The sequence below is a fragment of the Struthio camelus genome, chromosome 1 (assembly GCF_040807025.1).
Source record: "Struthio camelus isolate bStrCam1 chromosome 1, bStrCam1.hap1, whole genome shotgun sequence".
Classification (NCBI taxonomy): Eukaryota; Metazoa; Chordata; class Aves; order Struthioniformes; family Struthionidae; genus Struthio; species Struthio camelus.
The window spans coordinates 199,367,245-199,381,948 of NC_090942.1; the positions used below are offsets into that span (position 1 = coordinate 199,367,245).

The 14,704-nt window shown below is 49.3% G+C and overlaps 1 protein-coding gene across 1 annotated transcript; it reads right to left on the reverse strand.

The window, feature by feature from the left end:
- Positions 1-1,074: 1,074 nt before the first annotated feature.
- Positions 1,075-11,008, reverse strand: ALOX5AP (arachidonate 5-lipoxygenase activating protein). The gene is made up of 5 exons (XM_009686505.2): positions 10,839-11,008; positions 4,931-5,030; positions 3,611-3,681; positions 2,438-2,519; positions 1,075-1,966 (listed from the first exon to the last, which is right to left on the reverse strand). The coding sequence occupies exons 1-5, from the start codon at positions 10,906-10,908 to the stop codon at positions 1,804-1,806; spliced, it is 486 nt and encodes a 161-aa protein (XP_009684800.1). The 5' UTR covers positions 10,909-11,008; the 3' UTR covers positions 1,075-1,803.
- Positions 11,009-14,704: the final 3,696 nt, after the last annotated feature.

Below are 14,704 nucleotides of genomic sequence, written 5' to 3' on the forward strand. Positions count from 1 at the left end.
GAAGTTTTGCTGGTACGAACAATGCAACAGAGCCGCAACACTCTCATCTCTCATAACTTGGACCCCAAAGCTAGGGCCATGCTCTCCCTCCTTGCCTCGGGCACCGCTGCGGTGACGTGGTGTGAAAGAGGAGAGTAGGGCCGAAAAGGGGCATCTGCTTCCCCCTCTGCTCAGGCCTCTCGAGGGGTGCCACTCGCCACCGAGGACGCTGAGGCTGCGGATGGGCTAAGGAGAGAGAAGCAGGGAGAGAAGCGCGGTGCAAAGCAGGTTTTTGAAGCGTGTCAGGACGGTTTGAAAAGAAGGGGAGAAAAGGAGTATAAGCACTGTACCAGGAAATAAGGTGTTTCTGCAGCTGTAAGTTAGCTGAAAATATAGTTTTTATTACCTCTTCTTTCAAGTCAGAGCATTTATTTGCTAATCATCATGCAAAAAGCATCTTTCTTTACAACTGATCTTTCATGTCTAACATTCCTGTACAAGATAAGAGAAAAAAGATGTGTTATTTTGGCACTGTGAGTGGTTAGATGCAGAGATAACACAGGCTGATGTTAAAGAGAGCAGCACTCACAAGCACCTCTGCCCGCAAACCTTGGTACAAAGGCAGGCTGCTTTCTTGGATCCCTTTTGAAAACAACTCTGCAGACTCTCTCCTCACGTAGCAGCCAGACTCCGTCCCTCCCGAAGGAGTCATAAAATACAGCTTTATCCATCCTGCATGTGGTAATCAGACAGGCTTAAGAGCTTACGCTTTCATATGGTAGCAATGTTTAAAAGGTTGTGCCTGTCTGTTTGCCTGCCTCGATTTGCCTCTATAATCAAACTCTTCCTTGAGATTGACTTGTAAGGCCACACTGTAAGTGATGGAGGCAGAGAATTAAATGTGCTAATAGAGAAGGAGCTGCTAAATATGCATCCTTTAGAGCCTGTGCTCACAGCACGCCCCGAGCGCACGCAGAGCCCAGCCCTGCTCGCCCCGCAGTGAGCCGGCCCGTTGCTGCGCCGTTCACCGGCACGTTCGTGCCTTGGAGGACCGGGGTCGAGCGCTACGCAAAGAACATGGGAGAAAAAGAAGGATTTCATCCTTTTAGACTGCTTTATTAAACAAGACAAAACCAACCCCATCATGAAGACACCAGATCCTCATCTACAGCAGACTGCTTTCCACACCTCTGCAAGCACAAAAAGGCTGAAGGGTAAATTAGACCAGTGTTAGGAGAATTATGCACGTGAATGTTTGTCAAGGAAGACCAGACAGGGGCCAGTTTGCCATCCTCTGGCACCAGTGGGGGCTTGATCACCAAAAAGCACAAAGGACACGGTGGGTGAAGAGGCTGGACTGCACCTTTGTGTGGGCAACTGCGTGCAGGGTGATGGTGAAGGCCTGTGTATGGTGTGTGAGGATAACAGCGGGAGGCAGCTGTAGCTGCACATCTGTCAGGATGGTTGCATGTGAGCAAGGCTGTGAGGCTCCTGGTTTTCATAACAAGAGCTAAGTACAGCACAGTTATGCTAAAAACATAAAATATTCCTCACAGTCATGAAATCAGCTTTAAAAGTGCAATTTATAGACGGAATCTAAAGAATTAACTGGAAGTTGTTACCATTCCTGGGGCATGCTGAGTGTTCACAATAAATCTTTTTCTTGAAGGAAAAAACAAGGTTAAATCAAACTACAAAGCCCACTGAGCATTAGATTTACAGCAATCTAAAAGGGTTATAGGTTCATTGCTTAAACAGTTGAATTATGGTTACTTCTGGGCATCAATATATTAAGCATGCTGACCCCCTCAGTGCAATGAAAAGTTACGGAATGAGCAGCAATGGCGAGATTGCACTGGTTATTGTTTTTATGTGCATTTCAAAGTCACTTCCAAAAAAGAAGACGAGATAGTAGTTGAGTATTCCAGCTGCAGACATGAGGAACAGGAACAAAAGGATGCGCTTTCCAAATAAGTAACCAGGAGTGCTGAGGAGACAGAAAGGGAGAAAAGCAATTCATTAAAATATATAATCTCACCTGAGAAGTCCTCAGACTCCAGAGTTTGTTGTTGAGACCAACTGAGAGATCTCAAGCAGCGAGATGGAGAGGGCTCGTTTCTGTTTTGACTTGTATTTCCTGCGATGGCCGGCTACAAGCTCGTAAATGCCAGTGGGAAGTTTTGGAGTCAGTGGGGGTCTGGATTTAGCCCTCTGGGCTCAGTGCAGGCTGCTTCTTACAACAGTGGCTATTGAGAGAGACCCGTATGTCTTCTCAGCCATCAAAGATGGTGGGACAACTTTGTTCAACATGTGCAAAATTAGCTTTATTACTAGGAAAGGATCCTGTGCAAATAGAAGCACAAACACACATTTGTGCTTCTACATATGCCGTGAGCAGGGAGGGCGGTGGGGCAGGGCTTTGCTGGGGGTTTCGTAAAGAGGCTCTGCAAATTCTCACCTCTGAGTCCTTTCGCCGAGATAGCCCACAAAGTACTTCTGCCTCACAAACAGGTACATCAGTCCCGCAAAGGCGGCAGGAGCTGAGCAAAGGGTAAAACAGCACATTACAAAGGCCAGCCTAGGTCTCGCTGTGCCTGCTGTCCCCGCCTGCGGCCTGTGCTGGGCAGGTGTGCGTGGCAACTGCGGCCTGGAGCTACGATGTGAGCAGTGCGAGCAGGACAGAAAACTTGGTATGGAAAACAGAAAAATTTTTTCCCCTCCATTCCACCTTTTCAGGACACTTTGTAGGTCTAATTCTGCCCTCAGCTAAGCCCACTGCAGTGCCCACGCTTGCTCCAGCTGGAAACCTGCCGCAGATCATGCTGTGCCTGCGAAGGAGTTTCTGCTTTCACCAGAAATAAAACGTAGCCAATAAGTGCACTTTTCCAGGAGCAGGTGAAGGACTATACTATGGCTCAGTATTCCTGTCTGAGGGTATAAAAAGGGGCTTTTCTCCTTTCCCCCCTAATTCTAGCTTTCCCCACACATGCAGGCAAACGCCCCCGTCTCCCAGTCAAGAAACTCCGCTCTTCCCGAAAAAACAGTCAAAGACCCTAGGAAAGTAATTATGCTCGCGCCCGACCTTAAATTTGGGAAAACTCCTATTGCATTAAATGGGGGCGTGTATAGGAAAGCAGGTAAATAGCTAGTGAGCGGCGCTTGTCTCAGGACGGGAGGCGGCAGTGCCGCTGCCCCCGTCCTGGGCACCTTCTCTGGCTTAGCCGCCCCATCACAGCCTCCTCCCGGGCTGCCCGCTCAGACCGTCCCACCGCCAGCCCGGTGGGTGACTAACACGGCGTGCCCAGCGTGTCCAGGCTCCTCCACTCTCTTTCCCCCCACCCAAAACAAGGGGATCTTGTCCACGCTGTATTGGGACCAGTCCCTGGCCCGCGCGAGCCCCCGAATCATGTCTAGGAGCACGTTTGGGGGCGCGAGGCAAAACGGTGCCAGGGGAGCGGGCTGGTCGCTGAGCGCTCCGGCTGACCGCAGGACAGGGCTCGACTTGGTGCCTCGGGGCGGAGGTGGCCTCGGGGAGCTGTGCCCTCGCAAACGGGCTTTGCCCCCGAGCCGAGGCCCTCGACGCCCGGCCGGCCGCAGCGCCGGCGAGCTGGTGACCGAGAAAGCATGTTACCTTGGCTACAAAGCAGCCCAGCGCACCAGAGCACGGCGAGAAACGTAGGGTACGTATGTCCGCAGTTTTGGCTAGAAAGGAACGAATACGGGGGAAATAAGAACACAAACAGAAACGAAATCTGGGGGTGGATGTGGGCTTTCCTCACCGCCCTGCTGCAGCCCTCTCGGTTGGGTCTTTTTTTGTTTTGTTTTGTTTTTTTGTTTCTCCCGCTCCATAGAAATGCAAGGTAGCTGTCAGCGGGCGGTAACACATGCCGAATTGCCTGGCGTGCGTGCTGGGGAGAGAGCGTGCGTGCCAGTTAACGGCAGGGAAAACAGCTCACAGAGGCTGGTCTGTGCGTCCCTGCCCAAGCAGGCCGCTCGGCTTCCCCGCTGCCGCCCTGGGCTGAGAGCTGCCGTTGTTCTGCCTGACCGGGGCCACGGGCTGCGCTGCAAACGTGCCGGGCCTGTGTGCGAAAGCCGTTTTCCTCCGCTAAGCTGTTTAATCGTGGCACCTGGGCAGCGGGTACCGCGTGGCTTGGAAAATTCATATAATCGAGCCGTATCAATCAGGTTCTTGGCGCAGAAAACTGCATGAGACCAACCGAACAGGAATTATTTCCAGCTCCTTCCTTCGGATGGAAATGCTCCTCCAGAGGGAAGCCGTCTTTCCTTGGTGGCGGTCAGGCCCCTGTGAAGGGCAGGATTTTGGTGTTGCAGACTGTTTCGAGCCCGTTGTCAGTACGTCACGGGTGATAAAACATATTGGATGTTCTTTTCTCCTCCGGGTTGGAATTAGTTTCCCCCTCTACTTTCTCTTGAGGGATGTCAAAGACAAGACCCAAAGAAAGGAGTGGAGAAGCAGAGAGCCAAGTGTTCGGGGGACTAAGAGGCGCAGGGGTGTATTAGGAGGGCTGCCGCTGAGCTGCTGTTAAGCAAGTCGGCATCTCTCTGCTGTGTCTTTCTGCTTTCCCTTCTGAGCCACGGTGTCTTTGGGACACAGACTGCGCTTGTATCGGCCTTCCAGCGTTAGCTGCTACTGGGTGAACCGGTTCCCAGATGAAGGCACATAATACTTATGCACAGGGCTGCAAGAGCAGTATAAATAAGCAACGCACGCAGAGCTTGGAAGAGGGCTGGGTTAACCAGCCAAAATACGTGAGAGCCACTTGTCTAAACGTTGCTGCAGTGCACGCAGCAGGGGGCTTACAGAGCAAAGCCCTGCTCCGAGGGGCATTTGGAGCCTGCCCTTGGGCCCCAGAAGGGTTGGACTAAGCCATAACAACGACAGAGCTGCCCCTGCCGGCCCCCGCCGGCTGTGCGGGACTTGCTTACTCACTTGGCAGTGTAGACGCGATCGAAGGCGGAGGATCCCGGCCGCTGGAACCCTTTGCCATTGCAGTGCTTACTTTCGTGCTCCACTTTGCTAGCAAAAAAAGCTGTTTGAAAAAGGAACGTGGTTTGATCAGAGGTGTAATTCGGGGGTGTTTCAGAAGGTCTGCTTTGTGGGCTGCGTTCTGCGCTCATGCACATCCAGGCCTGCCTCTGGAAGGATGTGGCCGGCACGCTTGCTCTGCCCCTGGGCAATCACCAAACCCCTTGTGGTGTGGCCTCACACCCCGCCCTGGTCCCCTGCGGCCCATAGCAGGTCATGCCTCTGTGTCCCGCGTAATCCCCGCACCGCGTCTCCAGCAGCCCACAGCCCCATTACAGAGGTACGACCCTGACTCAGCCCTTTGTATTCCTGGGTGAAACAAACTTTCTAGGCAGGATTGCCAAAAACAAATCTCATTCTCCGATAAAGCAGGGAGACAAGGGAATCACTTCCCTTTTGGTAATACTCAATTGCCAAAATGGGGACACCCTGCAGGGCTGGTTCATTTTCCCAACCGGCCCATTGCAAACCCGGTTCTGGCATGGCGCTGGCTTGCAGCCCCTCAGATGCGGAGCCCCCGGCCACAGCCCCTCTGGCCCACGCTGGCGCAAGGACCAGCCCTCGTGAACACCACTGCTTTGGGGCAGTCTGTGAGGAGGACTTTGGGGGCTGCGCTGAAGTGCCTGTGTAGCCTTTGGGACATCCAGCTGCAGGACACCTTTTCAGACGTGTGGTTTCTGAGCCAAGGACCACAAAGCCCCTAGGACCATGGCTGTTGTGCCACTATTTTACTCTTTTCATAGAGAATGAAAGAAAAAAAGGTTTTTACTCCAAGTCAGAATTTGAGCTGGAGAAATCCTCCATCCAAAGCAACATATTTCTCTTCTGGGCTTGACTCGGGTGTTAACACTACTAGGTGAGTCAGTGGAAATAGTACGTAAGTAAAAATGATGCTCCAATTGCAAGAAATTGTTCTGAGGTCCTAGCATAGCAACACCTATCTTGTTCACCGATCTTTATGTACCCATATTGTGTTTTCCCCATTTAAGCAATAGGCTTGTGTCAGGATGTTAACTGCGGCAAAAATGCAGCGATTTGAGATAATGCATCATGAGCGCATGACAAACACGTTTTATCTAATGACACTAAAGCAGAGACCATCAATCATATGTCTAAATACATCAGACAGACCTCTAACAGGATACAAGTTACAAGCTGTGTATTATCATGCATCCAATCTCAGTGTACCCAAACTGCTCTACAATTTAGAATATTAGCAAAAGATATATAAAAAGATAAAACATCAGGAAAAATGTTATTATAACGATGTAAGTAGGTAGAACTTGATAAATTGAAGGATTTCATCCCTGGAATCTGAAGATTTACTTCTTTTTTTCCTTCACAGATCCTGTGTGACTTTTGTACTTAAATTGCCTTCACTAAAAGTACTGAGATTTTTTGCTTTCCAATAATGAGTGATTCCCCAGCTGGGCATATCCAGCTGTTCTACAGCCTTTCTTCCAAAAAACCTCTATGCTTTTAAACCAGTGCCTCCGCTGGGCTGTGGACCCTCCTGGTGCTCACCAGCACAGTGCATTAGCCAGAGTGTGGGAGTGCTCAAGGTAAGGGCTGGGGCCTGGAGCATTCACCAGCTAGGGACACAACCATGGCGGGATCCAGCCAGAGGCATACAGTTGTTGCCAAAGGCTCTGGCACAGGGCTTATTAACTGACCTACGTGGTTTAGGAGGACGTTGTCAGAGAGGACTAGATCAGCCAGCATTTTTTTGATGAGAAACTGCCTCTCCTTCCTGATGGTCTTGGATTACATGGGCTCGCTGGAGTACATAGCATACCTCCTCCCCTCCTTTGAGTTCCTACGTGAAATCACTAGAAGATGCCACAGCTTCAGAGAAAGCCAAGAGAGAGCTATATATATCTCCCTCCTAGCTGCTGCCAGCACTGCTGCTTCTCAAATGCCGGTGTGCCACTGCAGACAGGCGCAGCGATGCAGGGCGGCTGCCGGGCTGAGCCCCGATGCCTCACCATGCCGAGGTTACAGAGTGCAGCAACTTGGAGGGGCCAGCCAGGGACAGTGCTGATGCACAGCCCCCTGGAGAGACGTGCCACACCACCTCTGGGGTCTTCCAGGTAGACTGGGGTGACAGCACAGCACCGGTTCTCAGAAACACCTCCTTTTGACTTTGGCTTGCCATAAAGGCCATCCTTTCCCCCAGGACAGGGTTCTGATTATGGAAATCCAGGCATTGTCCTGGAAATTCTCACTATCTTTGACGTGGCCTATGAAATCACTGTGGTGACTCTGGCTGGAGCTTGGGGCTCAGACTCTCCGGAGCGCTTTGGCCTGTACTTAGGATGCTCCACTGACTGCCAACTTAATGCCTTAGCCCTTGCTCAAAGGATCACATGTTAAGTCAAACGATAGAAGTAGGTGCATCATGGGCACCTGTTTCACAGATGAGGAACAGGGTTAATCGCACCTTATTTTAGCCATTCAGAAATGTTGGATAGATGTTTTCCTTCTGTAATCAGTGGATTAGTATCCACTTTCCTTGGAATTTCAGTCTTTGAGGATTTTTTTAAAGCCATCTTCTGAACTAGAAAGTCACTTTTAATACTACAAGATGACCAAGGAATTCAGAAGTTAAAGCATGCTGCTTCCTCTTAAAAAACAACTTTCTGTGCATTCAGTGGATTACAGAGGGAAAGAGAAGAAAGGCACTTCCAGAGGGCAATCCATCCCTCAAAGAGCTGCTGTCATGAGAGAAATCACCCCAGGGAAGTCCTCATCGTTCTCCATTGACTCCACAAACAGCTTCGACAACCAGCTTAAAAGAGGTGTCCACCTTTTAGCTAGCAAAAGTGGCTGGAATGACCACCTCCGACCCACTGCAGCAGCTGTATTTCCTTGGGTCCATGTGAACCCCTAAAGTGAGGGCAATACCTGGGAGGAGATCACCTCTGATTACACTTCTGGAGAGCCCAGCGTCCCGCTCTCTTTAGGGGGAATGGAACCTCCCACTTTGAGTGAGCTTTTTCCCTTTGAAGTGGCACTCAGTTTGTGCTGCTCCTTGACTCTGTCCACCTCGCACTCTCTGCAGGATCCCAAAGTCTCCCCAGAAGGCACACTGGAGGTAGAGCCTAGCTGCCTGGTGCTCACTCAGGCTGAAACTCTGCAGAGGACTGGATCAGAGCTGGTGGCTAACATCCAGTGGTGGGCCAGGTCACAGCTTTGCTCTCAGAGTGCAGAGGCCTTGGGGTCCTGTTAGATCAACATGGCTAGGGAAGGCAGAAGACTCTACGGAGCGAGGCCTTTTGCAACACCACAGTTATATTTCCTGCTCTTTTTTCTGAACCCCTAGGCCAGACAGTGGTTTCACAACATGGTGAACATGAGATGAGTGAGCAGAGCAGAGAGGTGCGAATGAGAGACAGGAGCAGGGCTGGGGGCGGGGGACGCATCTCCTGTCTGGGGTACTTAATTCAGCTCAGCTGCAGCAGGCACCGATGCCTTGAGGTTCCAGGTCTACCTCACTGGTCTGAGCCTGAGCCGCTGCAGTCCTATCATCTCCTCCAGCCCAGCGCGCTCCCGTTGCCTCCCTGACACCAGCATGCAGGTGCATGCAGCGGGTGGGCTGGGGAGATGGTTCAGCTGAAAATAAAACACTTTTGTTGTTAGATATATTTTCAGTGGGATCATTCCCGTGAACCGTCTCATGGCCTGGCAATCTGAAGGAGAGGGAGGAACACATCTCTGGGATCAAGGAGGGGAGACAAGACCACAGCTGCTTGGTCTGTGGTCAAGTTAATGTACAAGAAAGCTAAATCCAAGTTTGCTTTTTTCACAAGTCCACGCGAGCAGAAGCAATGTGCTGATGCTTAACCCCCAGAGTGCTGGCAAACATGCAAATTGCCCCTTCCTTCCACTGACTCGCTTTGCTTTCTCCTTCCTGGTCTGCCCCCAACTTGCTTGGCAAAGCTTTTTAATTACAACATCTCACTGACGCAAGAACAAAACTTAGAGCGACATGTGTGGCTAAGCGACATCTGACAGCTCGCCATGTTCTGCAGAATATTCAGATTCCCAGCAGTAACAAGGCACCAGAAAACGGATGTTGGACTGGGGCAGAACCGCAGCCCGCCTCCACCCTCAGGCCAACAGTATACATCAGAAGAATTTTATAACCCCGCACCAGATGCAGAAAAGCATTCAAGCCTGAATTTACATTGCACTGGCTTCATGTACTTAAAGATAGTTAAGCAGATGCCTAAGTGCTTTGCTGAACCAAAGCCATAGCAAGAGTTTTGTATACCTGATATCCCCCGAAAATCAGCTCTGCTGCCATAATTACTGCACGCCTTGCAGGACTAGCAGTCGGGTCCTTTTAGATAAAAAACTTGGGAGGAGGAAATCAAATGATGCAAGCTCAGGAATCATAATTTAGGGCTGATTGGCACCCAGAGCCCTCTGCCAAGCGCAGCTCTGCCGGCTCACAGCAGCTGGGTCGTACTCTCACAGACAGATTTCCATGAAATGAAAGCGAGACTCAGGCTGCAATGTGAATGCTCAAGTTTCCGAGTGAGAGGACAAATCTGTATACAAAGTCAGACATCTGGTTAAATAACAAGAAAGGGAAATTCGACACTTTTTATTTTAATTGCAGCATGTGCTCTGATCACAGCGAGCCTTATTCCAGCACTGGTGATGTCCCATGCTGTGCGTTTACCACAAAAAGGGACTGGGTCGAACGACACTGCTTTTAGTGCCTACGTCAAAACTACTCCAGTCCTCACCTCTTTTTTCACTCTGTGGCAGCTATGCCTATGCTGTGGCCCCTGACACCACCCCTCTGCGACAGCCCAAGAGCAACCTATTTCTAAGAACCGAGGTGTGTTTTTTTGTGGTTTCCAGTTTGGTTTGCACTCAGTGGGAATCTTTGCATTTGCTTCCCGAAGCCGTTACTGAACATTTTGAGCATTTGTGCCAGATCCGCATCACACAATTCTCCTTGAGCTCTGGGCAATCTCAGTGCAGCTGTGGGAAAACTCACTCACTTGTCTGTATTCTGGGCAGAATTTTCTGCTCAAGTATTAAGTATTAATACTGATCCGATTAAGTAGTTGTAAGAGACAAGGATCAAGTTAAAAACAGGTTTTCAGAAGAGAACTTTAGGGGAAGTAGTTTCCCCGAAAAAAAAAAAAAGACCCTAAAGCATAATACTGAGCTATAGAGGTCTGATTAAGATAAAGGACAAAAAAAGGAAACACCTTTGTTGCAGGAAACGCACAGCAGTCAAGCTGCAGGACTAGGCGATGCAGAAAAGTAGGATAACTGGATACCAGCAGCTAATCAGACTTCTCAGGGGGAGTCAGTGCAGTTTCAGCGGCCTCACCCAACTCTGTGCAATCTCACCTGGCAAACACCTGATCTGGCCCCGCAGCAGTCGCTCAGCTCCCCCAGCCCCTGCCCTCGCAGCGCAGCTGTCCCTGGAGAGTAGCCCTGGCTGCCCACATCAGGGATTTCGGACAGCAGAAGACCTCCCAGTTACCGAATCTCAATACACACCCTCACAGGCAACCACAACATATTATCCCTTTCCTTAGCTGGTGTATATATAACAAGCTCACTCTAGGATATCACAGAATAGGATCGTGTGACTGCTAAGATACTGAAAGCAGTGTCATGCAAAATGATATGCTTAGAAGAATAATTCCTAAAGCCAAAGTCATGCCTAAACACACACACACATACAACAAGAGATTACATGTCCAAAGATCAGATCAGCACACATCATACTCCATTTTTCTTCATTCCCTTTTAGCCCTTAAATAAATACTTATTTTTGGCTTACCGTTTTGGACAACACTTATCAAGGTGACTATGGCAAGCAGGACAATACTTCCTAGTATTTCATGGTCCATTTTGTCAGCAGGCTTGTCTGTGCACTCAGCAGCAGCTCAGCCCTGCAAAGCACAGAAGGAGGAAGTAAGGGGCTTTCTTATCTTGAATCATGAAACACTTCCTATGGCTTCACAGCTAGCATAGGCAGTATGTCTTTCTTAGATATCTATCAGTGTGACACAACTGCAGTCCATAAACTCACTGCCTCATCATGTACTGTTATTTACAGATGGAGCCAAGAGAAACAAGAGATACTATGTCCGTGAGCCAAGAGGATAAGTGATGTAGAAAGATATCCGTTCCCCTTCCTGCTCGGGAGCAAAACGGCAGCATCCATATCTAAAGTGTATCTGAGCATTTGGTTAGCTGTGTTGAACAGTAGAAAGGCTGGAAAAGACCAGGCGAGCTGTCATGTCATGGCCTGCAAGAGTCCAACCCCTGCACAGATAGATGGTAGGAGGAATGAACGGCTGGGCAGTCGAAGTAGCAGCACAGCTCTCAGACGTGCACCTTCCCTGGTCACAGCTCTGTCAGTCTCACCGGTGATGAGACCCCACAGCTCTGGGTCATAAGCAAAAGCTCCTCACCCCTATAGCATGTTTGAATAGGCAGGTTAAACAAAGAGAACGGAAATGCTGTGAAGATCATAGGTAGGTGCAGAAATATATCTTTCATTACCAGGGGTGGATCCTGCAACTCCTACCCCTGAGAATATTTCCCTGGAAGACAGTGACAGCTGTCAGCATTCAGCATTTTACAGGCTTGGACTTCCCAATTGTACCCCAGTTTTGTTAGTCCAGATGCAGTACAGCTGAACATAAGTGTTGCAGCATGTTTATTGCCTTGGCGTCATCATCGTTGCAATATTATGCTGTCGACTCTATTAAAGAAATGGCAGAAAAACACAGCTTAGAGTGTGGCAAGGCTGCAGAAAGCTTCTTACAGGTTGCCAGATTGCTGGAAAGAGTCCTCATCTAAAGTGCACCTCACGTGCTCACCATAACCCCTCTGCTCTCTTTTGCCTGTATTCTGATGGGAAAAGACTTCCTAAAAATGCTTACCTTCGCAGGGATTTAACACTAATAAAATTAATAATTTCACTGGAATGAGCCCCGGACAACGTTTGCTACATCTCCACACTCCACGACACGCTACCTAAGAGATCCGAACAGTGTCCAATGTCCAAGCCACATAACCAAACACATCTTTCTGAATGTGACTCAGCTAGATACTAATTCCCAGCAGACGCAAAACTGTAAAATTCATGTTGTGCAATGGGGATAGATTTATCTACAACTCTATTTTTATCCAGGCTGTATATCATGCAAAAACACCTGAATTATTTGATATGGAAAACTATCTTTGTGTGCAGGCAAATATACAGATACACACTGACTGGGAGGTGTATGATTAACTTAGTCTATGAGTTATGACCTACTATTAACCTACTGCCAGAAGGCTGTACTTCTGGGAGACTAAACTGCAATCTTAGAGCCACAGAGATGCACCTGTGTGAGCGGCAAGGCCGTAAATAGTATTGGTTTTAGACTTAGCCTGTGATATGCTTTCCAGATTTTTAACTCTTGGTGAATTTGCTTTAAAATAAATCAAGAACAACAACAAGAAAAAAGCACAACAGCCCTTTGAGAATGCTTTTATTCACATTGAAGTTCTTATTTTCCTCATAAAATAGTCTTCTTACTTGAGCATCAAGGTTTTGTGGTCTATCGAGTGCAGCATCATAGTTGGTATTTAAGGACGGTGTTTAAGGTTAAGCTTCCACTAGTCTTCTGAAGAGGAAGACCCATCACCTAAAAGCGCTACGAAATTAAATCAGAAGAGGGACGTTGGCCCAGCAGAAGGCAGGGCAGTGGATGTGAAGGAGAGAGCCGTGTGGTGGCCCCCTCGGCAGCTGCTGACGGCAGAAAGCGCAGGGGGCCGCGCAGGTCCACCAGGCAGCCGTGGCCGGACGTCTTCCAGCCTTTCCCACAGCAGGGGCTGATTCTTCCCTATTTTACACTGGTGTAAACCTGCCAGGCAGCTTGCAATTCACTTTAGATTTGCTTATAAAAGCCGATGAGACCGCTCTAAGACGATAAGCCTCAAACGCGCTGTGCAAATGCAAGCTCCTCTCTGCTTTCAAAGGCTTCCCAAAAGTGGCTTCAGTTTGGCCAGAGTCTCATATTCGAGGTGGTAGCAATCAGGCTCCTAAGGCTAACATCAGGCTCTGATGTTACTGTAAGGTAAAAAAATAAATAGCTGGAGGGTACGGCGGCCGATTTACAAGCTGGCCCACCCAAAAGCCGCGCCAGCCCCACGTGCACCGGTCGGGCCGGACTGCTGGCTGCACGTCTCCTCTTCCCGCTCCCTGGCAGCTCATTTCCCACTTCTTTTATTTAATTGCGCTGTCGGGGGGCCCCTGTGGCCAGGACACAGCCTCTCTCCCTGCTCCCACGGCCCTGCAAACCCAGCTCATTACTGCCTCTTACTGGGGTTCGTGCTGACATCCCCAGGCACCGCGCGGAGCTTTCTAAACCGCCGCTCATCCGGGTGGGAGCCTTGCTCCCTGCCGTCCGCATCGGGCCTAAGACTGCATGAAAAGGGATGCCCCGCAGGCTGGGGGCGCACCCCCCCCCCCCAGCAAAAACCAATATTGCACCGATTCTGGTGTTTCTTGAGCTGATTTATGCATGTGCAGGGGGGGGGGGAAAAAACCCCAAACTTTGCCAGTGAGCCTCTCTGTGGTATGACTGAACCAAAATAAATGCTCTGGGTTTTTTTTTAAGTGTAACATTAAACTGAATATTTCCAAGAAATTTTACAGAAAAGCAGAAAAAATTAGGAGCGTGTGAGACCCATTACTACAGCAGAGCAACCGTGTCGTAAACATACTTGAAGAGCAGAAAAGCAGCCGGAGGGGTATGATCTTTTCACACCCGCTGGCACTGGAATGGCTGCGGGGTGGAAGGAAGCTCTGGCAATTTTTTTGCAGTTTGGGGAATGGCAAGGAAGGGCTAAGATGGAGCCAAAACGTCTCTGCAGACTGCTTCTGTCACACCTACACAACAAACTGTTTCCTCTCCTTCAGCCCTAAGCGTGTGCACCAAGCAGCATCTCCCGCCTGCCCTTCTTTTGGAGGATAACGCGCAGGATCACCAGCTAGGTAAAGGAGAAGTTGCCATCCCAGGAAAAGCTGTTTGACTGAAAAAAACATTGGTGCAAAGCACCCCCATCCTATTGCACCCGGCCATTTGAAATAAGGGATTTGCTCAAGTAGACACTTGAGCAAAAAAAGGTGGACGTGAGGGAGAGGTGTCTGCATCCACGGTAACCACCAATCCCTGTTTGTGCTCCTCAAGCACAGGTTAGTCTGCATTTCATCAGCTGCTGTTTGATCCCAGCCCTTCCGGTTACTTTATTGTTATTTGAAATCCACATCTTCCTGTTTGAGGAAGATAAACTTGACAGAGTGAGCTACGAAGGCCCTGAAAATGTACAAAGCTGGCAAGCTTTTGCAGTCGTGCCGTGATGCTTCCAGCACATTAATCTCCTTCTGGAAATCTTTAACAGTCATTCAGAATAATTCGTTTGTAGAAATACTTTGCTACTGAATAGGAGGAGACCGTGGATGCAGATCTAAAAATATCTTTTCAAATATTCATCTTTTCTCTCCTCGTATACACTGTTGCAGCTCTTCAGCTGTCAGCTGCAAAGGCTCAAATGTAAGTGTGTGTCCTAATAAAACCTGCCCCCGTGAAGCTCCTATATATAAATTTCAGATGACATGCAGCCATCATGCGTTATCAGAAATGCAGT